The sequence below is a fragment of the Hemiscyllium ocellatum genome, chromosome 2, assembly GCF_020745735.1.
Source record: "Hemiscyllium ocellatum isolate sHemOce1 chromosome 2, sHemOce1.pat.X.cur, whole genome shotgun sequence".
Classification (NCBI taxonomy): domain Eukaryota; kingdom Metazoa; phylum Chordata; class Chondrichthyes; order Orectolobiformes; family Hemiscylliidae; genus Hemiscyllium; species Hemiscyllium ocellatum.
Genome location: NC_083402.1, coordinates 122011160 through 122024220, shown reverse-complemented (window position 1 = coordinate 122024220; position 13061 = coordinate 122011160). Strand labels below are relative to the sequence as shown.

The 13061-nt window shown below is 39.7% G+C and overlaps 1 protein-coding gene across 1 annotated transcript in view; it reads left to right on the top strand.

The window, feature by feature from the left end:
- Positions 1-13061, top strand: part of mamdc2a (MAM domain containing 2a) — a 132216-nt gene that overhangs the window by 43038 nt on the left and 76117 nt on the right. Inside the window, exons 4-5 of the mRNA XM_060841762.1 lie at positions 2666-2750; positions 4102-4239. Coding sequence (XP_060697745.1) covers positions 2666-2750; positions 4102-4239 — 223 coding nt within the window. The remainder of the gene's footprint in view (positions 1-2665; positions 2751-4101; positions 4240-13061) is intronic.

The following is a 13061-nucleotide window of genomic DNA, read 5'->3' as shown; positions in this document are numbered from 1 at the left end:
AACTCCATCTGCCAATTCTCTGCCCATCTCTCCAATCTATCTATATTCTGCTATATTCTCTGATAACCCCCTTCACTATTTGCTACTCCACCAATCTTGGTATCATTTCCAAACTTGCTAATCAGGCAACCGATATCTTCCTCCAAATCATTTATATATATCACAAACAACAGTGGTCACAGCACAGATCCCTGTGGAACATCACTTGTCACAGGTCTCCATTTTGAGAAACTTTGTTCCACTACTACTCTCTGTCTCTTGTTGCCCAGCCAGTTCTCTATCCATCTAGGTAGAACACCCTGGACCTCATGAGACTTCATCTTCTCCGTCAGCATACCATGAGGAACTTTATCAAATGTGTTACTGAAGTCCATGTATATGACATTTACATCCCTTCCCCCATCAATCAACCTCTGCTATCCTGTTGTTGGCAAGGGCATTTCCAGGGATGATGATGGTGGTGTCTGGGACATGTCAGACATGATTCCGTGAGTATGACTATGAAAGGCTGTTGCTTGACTAATCTGCAAGACAGCTCTCCCAGTTTTGGTACTAGCTCCCAGATGTTAATAAAGGAGATGTTGCAGGGTTGACAGGGCTATTTTTACCATTGTTGTTTCCAATGCCTAGTTCGATGCTGGGTGGTCCATCTGGTTTCATTTTTTGGTTGAGACTTCATAGCTATTGATACAACTGAGTGGGTTCCTTGGCCATTTCAGAGGGCAATTAAGAGTCAACCACATTGCTGAGTCTGGGTCTGGGGTCACATGTAGGCTGGATCAGAAGAGGATGGCAGATTTCCTTCCCTGAAGGGCATTAGTGAGATAGGTGGACTTTTCCGACAATCGGCAATGATTTCATGGACTTCAGTAGGTTCTTAATTCCAGAGCTTTTGTTTTTTTATCGAATTCACATTCCACCATCTGAGATAGTGGGATTCGAACCTAGGTTCTCAGGACAATAGCTGAGTATCTGGATTAATAGTCTAGAGATAATACTACTGGGCCAACGCCTATCCTGAACCTTCATCTGGAGCTGTCATGAGAGAGAAAAAAGAAATTATTCATTTATGTATTATGTTTCACAACAAAGCATTTTGAAGTGTAGAAAACAATAGTCAATTTTCACACTGCAGGCTCCCTCAAAAAGCAAAGCAATGATGATCAAATAATCTATTTCTAGTGACATTGGTTGAAGGGTAAGTATTGTCCAGGACACCATGGAAGACCTCTGCTTCTGTCTGAAATAATATCATGGTACCTTTACATCTGTGTGAGAAAGCAAAGTCCATTGAAAAGAAAACACATCTCACCATATAATGGTCCCTCAGTACCTCAGGAGCGTGCTAACTGGGATCTTATGCTCCAATTCATAGATTGGGACTTGAGCCCACAATCATCTCAGTCAGAAGCCAGAGTACTACTTGCTCAGCCAGAACTGCCATATGTAAGGAAGGAAAGAGTTATGCTGCTATTCCAACAGGTTTATTTGGAAGCACTAGCTTTTACAGAACATTTATAAACACAGATGTCATGGAGACATTAATTGTACATATTCAGAAACATACTGGTTCAGCCATTTCAGGGAAGTTGTAGCTGACAGCCTTTTAAGCTCAGTGTAGGATTTCTGGTTTTCAGTGAAGATGTTTTTAGTCTGATTGACCAAAATTGGCTATGTTTTCCAAACTTCAAAAATGCATAGTTGCGAAAAGCACTATATAAATGAAAGTTTCCTTCAATTCTTCCGTGAGAGCTCCAGATTGCAAGCAGTTCCATAGTGAAAACAGCATGGTACCCAGACTTCGATAAGGCTGCCATTTTTACCCATCGGGGGATAGGCACCCTCGGGAGGGAGGGGTTGGGATAGGGCATTAGGTTTTAGAGGGTGGGGAAGCAGTGGAGAGGGAGGCATTGGGGTTTAGGGTTACCATCTTGGGAAGGTAGGTCCCAAATGTGGATTGGTCACAAGCAAAGCAGGCACTTCCCCTTTCTTTTCCATGTTTTCACCAGAGTTGCCCACTCTCACCTGCCTTCCCTTACTGACTGCATTGTGGCATGGGCACCGTTATTTTCAGGTGATTTGACTTAATTACAAACTTTTTGATGGTTAATGAGATCTTTTTATAAATGGTGGGCAGGCAGGGGCCTTGACTTTGGCATCCACCTAAATAATGTATTGTGGGAAGCAGACGTTGATATGCCATTCATGATAATTCACTGGATTTTAGTAAAGTTACCATAGTCCCACTCTCCCATTAAAGGTAGATGACTGGTGGTGAGTGTAACCTGTGGGTCACCACACCGCAGGCAGGATTGAGAAGGTGGGAGACCTCAACTGGTACAGGAGTGGCACCTGTGCTGTTGGCTTCACAGTGTATCACAAACCATATGTTGAAGCAGCTGTTGTTAACCAACCCTCCTCCTGTGTTGAATGGTAGCAATCTAGACTGCCACATGTAAAATTTGGCTGGGATGTTATTTAGAGGTGCGCAGATTAATCGTCCAATAACTACACCAACTTCAGTTTGTTGTGATATAAGCTGAGAATCACTTAGGAAAAATTAAAGAAATACTCTGTTCGTTACAATTCGTAAAATGTTCCACAGGATACATAAACCATTATTTATAAATGTTTTACATTAATACTTCTTACTGCTTCTGCACAGATTCTTCTAGAAGCTGTAGTCAGTCCAGACCCAAAGGCTAGTATTGCAGTTTTTGAAATCAACATCACTCCTGGTTACTGCATTGGTAAGTTTATTTAATTGCTACAGTAAAATGAGTGCATGGGTGATGAGACTGTTCTTCTACTTGTTAAAAATCAGAAGCCAACGTTGAATGCAGTGGTTTAAGCAGGGAACAATTAGAGTCATAGAGGTGTATAGCACAGAAACAGACCCTTCAGTGCAACTTGTCCATGCTGACCAAATATCCCAACCCAATCTAGCACCATTTGCCAGCATTTGGCCCATATCCCTCTAAACCCTTCCTATTCATACACCCATCCAGATGCCTTTTAAATGTTACAATTGTACCAGCCTCTATCACTTCCTCTGGCAGCTCATTCCATACACGTATCACCCTCTGCGTGAAAATGTTGCCCCTTAGATCCCTTTTATATCTTTCCCCTCTCACCCTAATCCTATGCCCTCTAGTTCTGGACTCCCCCACCCCATGGAAAAGCCTTTGCCTATTTATCCTATCTATACCCCTACCTAAACCTCTATAAGGTCACCCCTCAGCCTCCGACGCTCCAGGGAAATTGTATTTCTCAGCAATTAAACAAAACTGTCCAGGCTTCAGTGGCAATTTTAATTTTAATGAGTTGGATAATATAAGAAACAGGAGAAGATCATTTGGCCTGTTGAATCTGTTCTGCCTTTCAATAAGATCCTGGCTGATCTTCTATCTTAACTCCTTCAATGTCCAAAACAATACTGAGCTATTATTGAACATTTCAAATGACTTTTTTTTTTAAAGATTTACAAAAATAATTTAATTCCTGTAGTCTCCATTACCAAGTAATCAGCCATGTTTGGTTGTATTCTGGAAACTTTCACCAAATGACCCTTCATCTCCAACCACCTTGCCCAGCTAAATCGCAGGCTTCCCCCAATCGCCTAAATGTTTAAAGAAATGTAAAATCAAGTTGCTATGGTTCTGTTCGCCGAGCTGGAAGTTTTTGTTGCAAATGTTTTGTCCCCTTTCTAGGTGACATCTTCAGTGCTTGGGAGCCTCCTGTGAAGCGCTTCTGTGCTGATTCCTCCCGCATTTATACTGGTTTGAATCTGCCGCTTCCGGTTGTCAGTTGCTTTTAGTGGCCTAGTGATTTTTTTTTTACCTTGGTTGCTTACAGCAGTGTTCTGTAGGCTACAGGGAGGTTTGGCAATGCCTACAGCTGACCCAACGTGGATGGAATTTATGTGCCCACGGGACATGGAATGCAGAATGTTAGGATGTTTTGCATCTACCCTGTGTGTCAGAAACAAGTGGCAAATGTATCCACTTTCTAAGTCAGAGTATAGGCTTGATTCTAAATTTGATCTTACTCTGCGTGCAATGCTGTGACGTTTGACTTCATCGAGTGTTGTTCCAATTCCAGTGTGTACTTTCGAAGAGAACCACCTTTGCGGCTATAACAACAGGTGGAATCCAAATCTCAACTGGCTAGTCGGTGGAGGTTCTGTTCGAGATTCACCCACAAATCTTCCGACTGATCATACGTTGGACAATGAGCAGGGTATGTTTTCTATCACGCAAATATTTGTGGACTAAAACAAAAATCTGTTGTCCTTTCTGAAAGGCTGCTAAAATATTTTCGTGAAATTTATCGTACAGTGGAGGAAGAGGCCATTCAACCCATCATACCCATGATGGCTCTTTGAAGGAGCTCCAATTAGTACTACATGCTGTTCGATTCCAGAAATCCCATTGATGAAAGATGGAACAGTAGCCAGTCTTTATACACTTTTGTATTTATTTACAGCATATACCTTTGATCACAGTTTTAGTCTGTGTGTATTCCCATCTTTCCTCATCTAAATCTCTCGTTATAATCCTCTATTCCTTTCTCGCTGACTTGCTTGTCTATTTTCTTTTACTCACATTCTCTGCTTTCTGTCTCAAACCCAACTCACAATCCTTTCTGTCTGCAGCCTCAAGCACATTCGCAATTAATGCCCACCATCTACACAGTTAATCTGCAATTAACACACATCTCGCTCATTCCCCATAGCCTGCAACTGTTTCAGTTTCAAGCATTTAACCAGTGCTTTTTGGGAGTCACTATTGAACCTTTATGTTGTTTCTAAAACTGCATTCTGGATTCTGATGCTTGCTGTGTGAAAAATACTTCTCAACTTCACCTGCATTCGCCAATTGTCTTCAGTTCCTGACCCTCTTGACACTGAAAACAGTGTCCCTGTTTGGACTCAAGCAAAACCCTCGGATTTGGTTTTGGTACTTTGTTTTGGAATAAAAGACAACATGTCATTAATTAAGAATGCATCTACATCAAGAAAAATGTGGATTTGATCCCAAAATCTCAAAAGGTTACCAGGATGGATTATAATCCTGTTAACTTGCACAAAAGGTAGTGAAAAATACATGGAGATGTTTCTGTTATCCTGTTCTCTCAGTGGGTACAGGGACCACAAGACAGACAATCATGGCAGTAATGTTGGAGAATTGCACCAAATGCGTAATGAGCTATAGGGAAGCTGTGTGGTGGGCTCATACTCTTGGTCAGAAGGAGGTAGACAGCTCCTTACTGGAGCAAGGTAACATCTTATGAAAGGCATGTGCCTTTCTCAAACAATTAACGCATACAATCTTCTAGGTTGGCTTCTATTGCCTGAGTCAGAGAACAATCTTTCAGAGTATCTCTATCTCCCTATTGACCTATGTTTCCCCAGCACTTTTCTTTGCCTCCTCCTGAAGATTGCATCAATCTGTATGGGATTAGGGTATGTGGTATTGATGGTAAGACAGGGAGTCTCTTTATGGTGCCCCAGCCAATTTCAATGTGGACTTAACTCTATCAATTAGTTAATCTTTTCCTGCTACCCTGATTTTCTGTGGTCATGTAAGTGACAACATCATTTGAACATGTAAAATGCTCTCTGTCTTTGTACTAATAATATGAGAAATACCAACATAAGTATGAGCAGGGATAAGTCAATTGAACCTTAAACCTATTCTGCCATTCAGTAAGATAGCAGCTGTTCTAATATAGCTTACCTTCACTTTCCAGCCTTTCTGCATAATCCTGGACTCTCATGTCAATTCATTTTTGTCAAACTCAGCATTGAATATACTTATGAACACCCAGCTTCCATTGCTGTCTTGGGGAGGGAAGATGCAAACAGCAGTGCTCCAGATTTTAACGCACTCACCTCATCTAATATCACTGAAGAGTCCTTGTATGCTCCTCACATCTTACTTTCCTACCTATCTATGTAGCATCATCAACTTTGACAACAATTCAGTTGATGCTGTCATCTAAGTCATTAATATTTATTAAACATTAATTGTTTAGATCACTGATCCCTGTGGCATCCCACTAGCTACTGTTTGCCAACTAGAAAATGATCTGTTCACTGGTGTTTCATGTTAGTTAGCCAAGGTTAATGCTAATCTATCACCCACACACCATATGTTCTCATCTTGTGTAGTAATTTTATTAAATGCCTTTTAGAAATCTGTTTTGACCATTTCTACCAGTTCCCCTTTATCCAATGTATAGTGTACATCTTTTAAAGAACTCTAATATGTTTGTGAAACTCAATTTTCTTTTCACAAACTGTGTTGACTCTGCCTGATTGTATTGGGATTTTCTAAATGTCCTACTACTACCTTTTTGGAAAAATGCTAGAATCCATTATCAAAGACAAATGCTGGAATAACTGGTTGAGAACTTCCAGCTTTGTGTCTCTCTCCTTTCTTGTTACATTTGTGTTTTTCTAACTCACATTAAGGTACAACATATCCAGCAACTATAAGGAAAGGAAAGTTGACCTCGATTAATTCCAATGTGAATTGGAATGTCTAGGAAAATATACCCTCAATCATTGTTGTTCTAGAATGAAATAAAAATAAATTACCTCAGCTCTTAAAAAACTTTTGGTGGATCAAGAGTACAACAACTTACAGGATATCGAAGTCTGTAATGCATTATATCATTGACAGCTGGAAGGGGCACAGAACTGCAACAGTGGGGGATAATCCAGAAAAAATATTCTGACCACATATGGATAAAGCATTATATGTTAAAGAACAAACATCAATTAGGCGCTCGAACCATCACTGATCTGCAGGAAAGTAATGCAGTTGACATCTGTAATTAAACAGTGAGATAAATATTTCACAAGAGGCATTTACTCATAGCAAAACCACATGATGACTCCCAAAACCAACAGAAAATTCCATAGGATGAATGTCAAAAGGCTTTATGTAATCTCTCAAATTCATGATGAGGGACTGAGGTTTTGTGGAGGATATTGTGTTGTTCCTCTTGGAACATGGAAGGATAAGGGAGATTTGGTGTTGGAAATTACAATGAGTTTTAATAGTTTAAGGAATAGAAACTGTATCAAGTGGCAGAAGGATCAGTATCCAGAGGACACAGATTTAAGGAAATTGGAAAAAGAACCAAAGGGGAGATGGGAAGAAATTTTCCTTTGCTGCCAGTTGCTACAATCTGGAGTGCAGAAAAGGACATTGGAAACAGATTCAGTAGTAACTTTCCAAAGTTAATAAAATTAATACTTGAAGAGAAAAATCATGCAAGACTATGGGAAGGAGTAGGGGAATGCAACGAATTGGATAGCTCTCTCAGTGAGCTTGGGTTGAATGGCCTCCTTCCATGCTGCCTGATTCTATAATTCAGTGAACTATAGAGTCCAATACTCAGTGAATCAAAGTATTTTGTGATATTTTTATATTAATAGAGTGTTAAAGAGTAATATAAAACTGACTAAAGTAAAAAAAAATTAAAATATTCACAAATGTCAACTTTTAATCTGATTATAAGTGGGGAGAGCAGGGTGCATCCAGATAGGCATTGATCTCTCAACCAGATGTTGATTGGGTAGAAATGCCAAAACGCACTGACATAAAAAAGTTAATGCTTATTTAAAAAATAAAGCAATGTCAGCATGAAAGACACTCAGACTTATTCTTCAGGTGGACTTAGTTTAGATTAGCATTATGGTCAGTCCAGACATGATGGGCTGAAGGGCCTGTTCCTGTGCTGTACTGTTCTATGTAAAACTCAAAATCATGAGTTTGTTCTTAATCATTCCAGTCAGAACATCTCCCCCTGTAATCCTTTGGTGAATCATCATTTCATAACTTGTTTTGCTTGAGATTGAATGAGTGTTTCTGGTGCATAATTATTGGATTTTATTGAATTGAAAAGCCACTCATGACACATGACTTTGTTCTGAAAATTATCCCAGAGAAAGTTGGTTTCTCTCTCCCCCCCCCCGACTGTGCCGGTGTGATAGTCAAGGGTTGATAATGCGGTGCTAGAAAAGCACAGCAGGTCAGGCAACATGTGAGGAGCAGGAGAATCGACATTTCGGGCAAAAACCCTTCATCAGGAACCATTCCTGGTGAAGGGGTTTTACCCGAAACATTGATTCTCCTGCTCCTCGGATGCTACCTGACTTGCTGTGCTTTTCCAGCACCACACCCTTGACCTTAGTCAAAGTGTAGCAGAGAGCAGCAATCTTATTCACCACCAGAATGACAAAGGTAGGCAAATTGGTTAAGAAATATTTGTGTACTTGCCATTACTTTAAAGAGAAATTATTCTTCTAACAATTATCATTGTACAGCAGGGTGATTGCTGGTTATGTTTAAATTAATGGCTTATTTTCTCGGACTTTCCAAAGTGGGTTTGCTATTACACAACTCAATCTGAGCTTGTGTGTTAGTCAGAACCAGCAAAGTAAATTGCACAATTGTGCTAGAGGAAAGACTGATTCTTTCCATTCATGAAGTTTTTATTCTGTGTGATGCTCCCATCAGATTTTATGATGTACAACCATTGCAAAAGAAAAGAAAATCCAGGGAAACCTCAAATGAGAATGTGACAAAATGAATTAGAAAGAATGGAGCAATTAAAGAATATACAGTACAGAAATAGACTAGTCGTCCCAATTCGACTAAGGTAGTAGTTATGCTTCTCAAGACCCACCTCTCACTCTTTTAGGTCCTCTATCAACACATCCATCTGTTTTTTGTTTTTCAGCTTCACCTTCAATGTATCTATTCTATTCAATTCCTTGTGAGATCCACTCTCTCTGAAATAGATTCTCCAGAATTTCCCATTGGATTTATTAGTGACTATCTTAACTTAATGTCTCCTAATTCTGGATGTCTTCATAAGTGGAAACTATAAATAGATTCTTAGCAGGTTGGAGGGATTTAAATCAACATGCACTTCTTTTTTTAATGAGGAGAGTTTATTGACCTGCTCAGTTTTACCCCTCTCATTCCACCTTCAATGTGACACATGTTCCTTCTGTACATGTGCTCAGCCAATTGATAGCAAACATGTTTTCTTCTTAACCTGAAATAAAGACATTAGCATGATTAACCAGACATAAGCCAAATCCCTTTTTATTAAAACAAAAATGTTAAATTTATTCTTTCCAAATTTAATCATTGCTTTTCGTTAATGTTGCATGTTATAATACAATCCCCTCTAATAGATCCCACATGCCTTGTTATTTCAAAAAATATATTTTTCCACATATAGAAATAATTATGAAGCAATTAAAGAAAAAAATTGATATTCTTATGAAATTTTGAATGTTCTTTTTTAAATATTCCATGTTCTCATCATAACATAAGAAGTTCCCTTTTGAGAATATTTAATAATTTCTTAGGACAACATTCCTCTTTGTAAAATAATCTGACAATTGGTGACTAACCTATTTTAGTTTAGAGTTCTTCCTAACACTTTTTCCATATTAAGTAAGGTCAACTTGCAAAGTTTTCTCTACATCACCCTTTGGCAAATGAACATTATCCCAAAAATAATGATTATCCACACATAACATTCCTGAGACAAATTCTTCTCAGCTTGCCCCTTGTCTAATATTCTGAAGCAAAACTTATACAAGGACACCTCATGCATTTATTGCTTTTTCCAAGATCAATGTTTCAGCAGACTAGGTGTTTTTAACTGCCCTTGCATTTTCTTGGCTTCCCAGACCAAAAAACTGCGTTTATCATTCTTTACAGCCAAGAATGTAATAATATGCCTCCGACCCTGGCATATCCATCTGGAAGACCCGGATGTGAAGCATCAATAAAAATGATGAGCTTCATATCTTCTGGGTCATTCAAAGCCAGAAACTTAAGTGCATATTTCTTGAATTTAAATTTATTGAATAAAACATAATACATATGAGCAGAAATAAGCCATTCAGCCAGTTGAGTCTGCCCTAGCGTCCTGTAATATTATGGCTGGTCTATCCCAGGTCTCAACTCTTCTTTCATACCAGGTCTTTGTCTCTCTTAACTCTTTGATATTTCAAAAATCAATCGACATCCTCTTTAAATATTTGCAGTGATTTAGCCTCCACAGCTCTGAGGTGGAAAATTCCAGATATTCACGACCCTCTGGAAGAAGAAATTCCTTCACATTCAGTTTCAGATTAATATTCCCTTATTATATATGACCCGAAGTTTGAGATTCCTGACTAATTGAAATATCTTTTCAAAGCTACCCTATCAGGTCCCCTTTGAAATCTTGTATGATCGCCTTTCATTTTTCTAAACTAATAAATAGAGGCCTAACTTATTTAACCGTCCTTGATAACTTAACCATTTCATCTCAGGAATCAGCCGAGTAAATCTCTTTTGAACTGCCTCCAAAATGAGTAATATCCTTACTTAAATACAGGGCACAAAACTTAACATTGCATTCCATGTGCAGCCACACCAAAACTATGTACAGTAGTCACAAGACTCCCTATTTTTAAATTCCCAGGTCCTTAGCCATAAAAGGCCAAATTCTATTTGTTGTCTTCATTACTTGTTGCACCTGCACGCTAATATTTTAAATACAATGCACAAGAAAACCCAGATGCACTTGTTTGGAGTCTCACTTCATTTAAATCGTAATCTACCTTTTGATTCTTACGACCAAAATGCATGACTTCACACTTTCATGCATTAAATTCCAGTTGCCAAGTTTTTGCCCACTTGTTCACCCATCAAATCCCTTTTGCAGATTAGAGTCATAGAGATGGAAACAGACCCTTCAGTCAAATTCGTCCATGCCGACCAGATATCCCAACCCCATCCAGTCCCACTTCTCAGCACTCGGCCCGTATCCCTCCAAATCCTTCCTATTAATATACCCATCCAGATGCCTTTTAAATGTTGTAATTGTACCAGTCTCCACCACTTCCTCTGGCAACTCATTCCATACAGGCACCACCCTCTGCATTAAAAAGTTGCCCTTTGGGTACCTTTTAAATCTTTCCCCTCTCACTCTAAACCTATGAACTCTAGTTCTGGACTCCCCCACCCCAGACATTGAAGGGTCTGTTTCCATGCTGTACATCTCTATTGATCCTATCCATGCCCCTAATGATTTTATAAACCTCTATAAGGTCACTCCTCAGCCTCTGGTGCTCCAGGGAAAACAGCCCCAGCCCGGTCAGCCTCTCCCTAGAGCTCCAATCCTCCAACCCTGGCAACATCCTTGAAAATCTTTTCTGAACTCTTTCAAGTGTCACAGTATCCTTCCGATAGGAAGGAGACCAGACTTGCACGCAATATTCCAAAGTGGCCTAGCCAATGTCCTGTACAGTCACAACATGACCTCCCAACTCCTGGACTCAATGCTCTGACCATTAAAGGAAAGCATACCAAATGCTTTCTTCACTATCCTATCTACCTGCAACTCTATTTTCAAGGAGCTATGAGCCCGCACTCCAAGGTCTCCTTGTTCAGCAACACTCCCTAGGACCTTACCTTATAAGTGTATAAGTCCTGCTAGGATTTGCTTTCCCAAAATGGAACACTCACATTTATCTAAATTAAACACCATCTGCCACTCCTCAGCCCATTGGCCCATCTGGTTAAGATCCCATTGTAATCTGAGGTAACCTTCTTCGCTGTCCACTACACCTCCAATTTTGGTGTCATCTGCAAACTTACTAGCTATACCTCTTAAGCTCACATCCAAATCATTTATATAAATGATGAAAAGAAGTGGACCCAGCATCGATCCTTGTGGCACTCCATTGGTCACAGGCCTGCATTCTGAAAAACAACCCTCCACCACCACTCCCTGTCTTCTACCTTTGAACTACTTCTGTATCCAAATGGCTAGTTCTCCCTGTATTCCATGAGATCTAACCTTGCTAATGAGTCCGCCATTGGCAAACCTTGTTGAACTCCTTACTGAAGTCCATATAGATCTCATCTACCGCTCTGTCCTTATCATTCCTCTTAGTTACTTCTTCAAAAAACTCAGTCAAGTTTGTGAGACATGATGTCCCACGCACAAAGCCATGTTGACTATCCCTAATCAGTCCTTGCCTTTCCAAATTCTTGGAAATCCTGTCCCTCATGATTCCCTCCAACAATTTGTCCACCACTGACATTAAGCTCACTGGTCTATAGTTCCCTGGCTTGTCCTTACCACCTTTCTTAAATAGTGGCACCACGTTAGCCAACCTCCAGTCTTCGGCACTTCACCTGTGACTAGCAGTGATACAAATATCTCAGCAAGAGGCCCAACAATCACTTCCCTAGCTTCCCACAGAGTTCCAGGGTAAACCTGATCAGTTTTTGGGGACTTATCCACTTTTAAGCATTTCAAGACATCCAGCACTTCCTCCTCTGTGATATGGACATTTTTTCAAGGCTTTTTTAAAAAATAGATTAGATTCCCTACAGTGTGGAAACAGGTTCTTTGGCTCAACAAGTCTACACCGACCCTTGAAGACTTACCCACCCAGACCCATTTCCCATTGACTAATGCACCTGACACTACGGGCAATTTAGCATGGCCAGTTCACCTGACCTGCAAATCGTTGGACAATGGGAGGAAACCAGAGCACCTGGAGGAAACCCACGCAGACACGGGGAGAATGTGCAAACTCCACACAGACAGTCGCCCGAGGCTGGAATCGAACCTAGGACCCTGGTGCTGTGAGGCAGCAGTGCTAACCACTGAGCCACCATGCCGCCAAAATACATTTTCAAATGCATTTTGGAAATCTCAGGTTTTTCAGGCTCCACATGGGATATTGTTTCCTCAATAAAGTTTTTTTTTTGTAGATATTTTTATTGAAATTTAACATTTTTGCAAATTTACAAAAATAAACAAAACTCTCAAATACAAACATTGATGTACAATTAAATCATATATACAATAGTCATAATTTAACAAAAGAGAAAGAAAGAAAACAAAAAAAGAAAAAAAAAGAAACGAAAAAAGAAAGAAAAAAAAACTCAACTTTCTACTAATCTAACCTATAACTAACCAGAGTGTATACCTAAGTCTCTTACATGCTCGGAATGTATAAACAT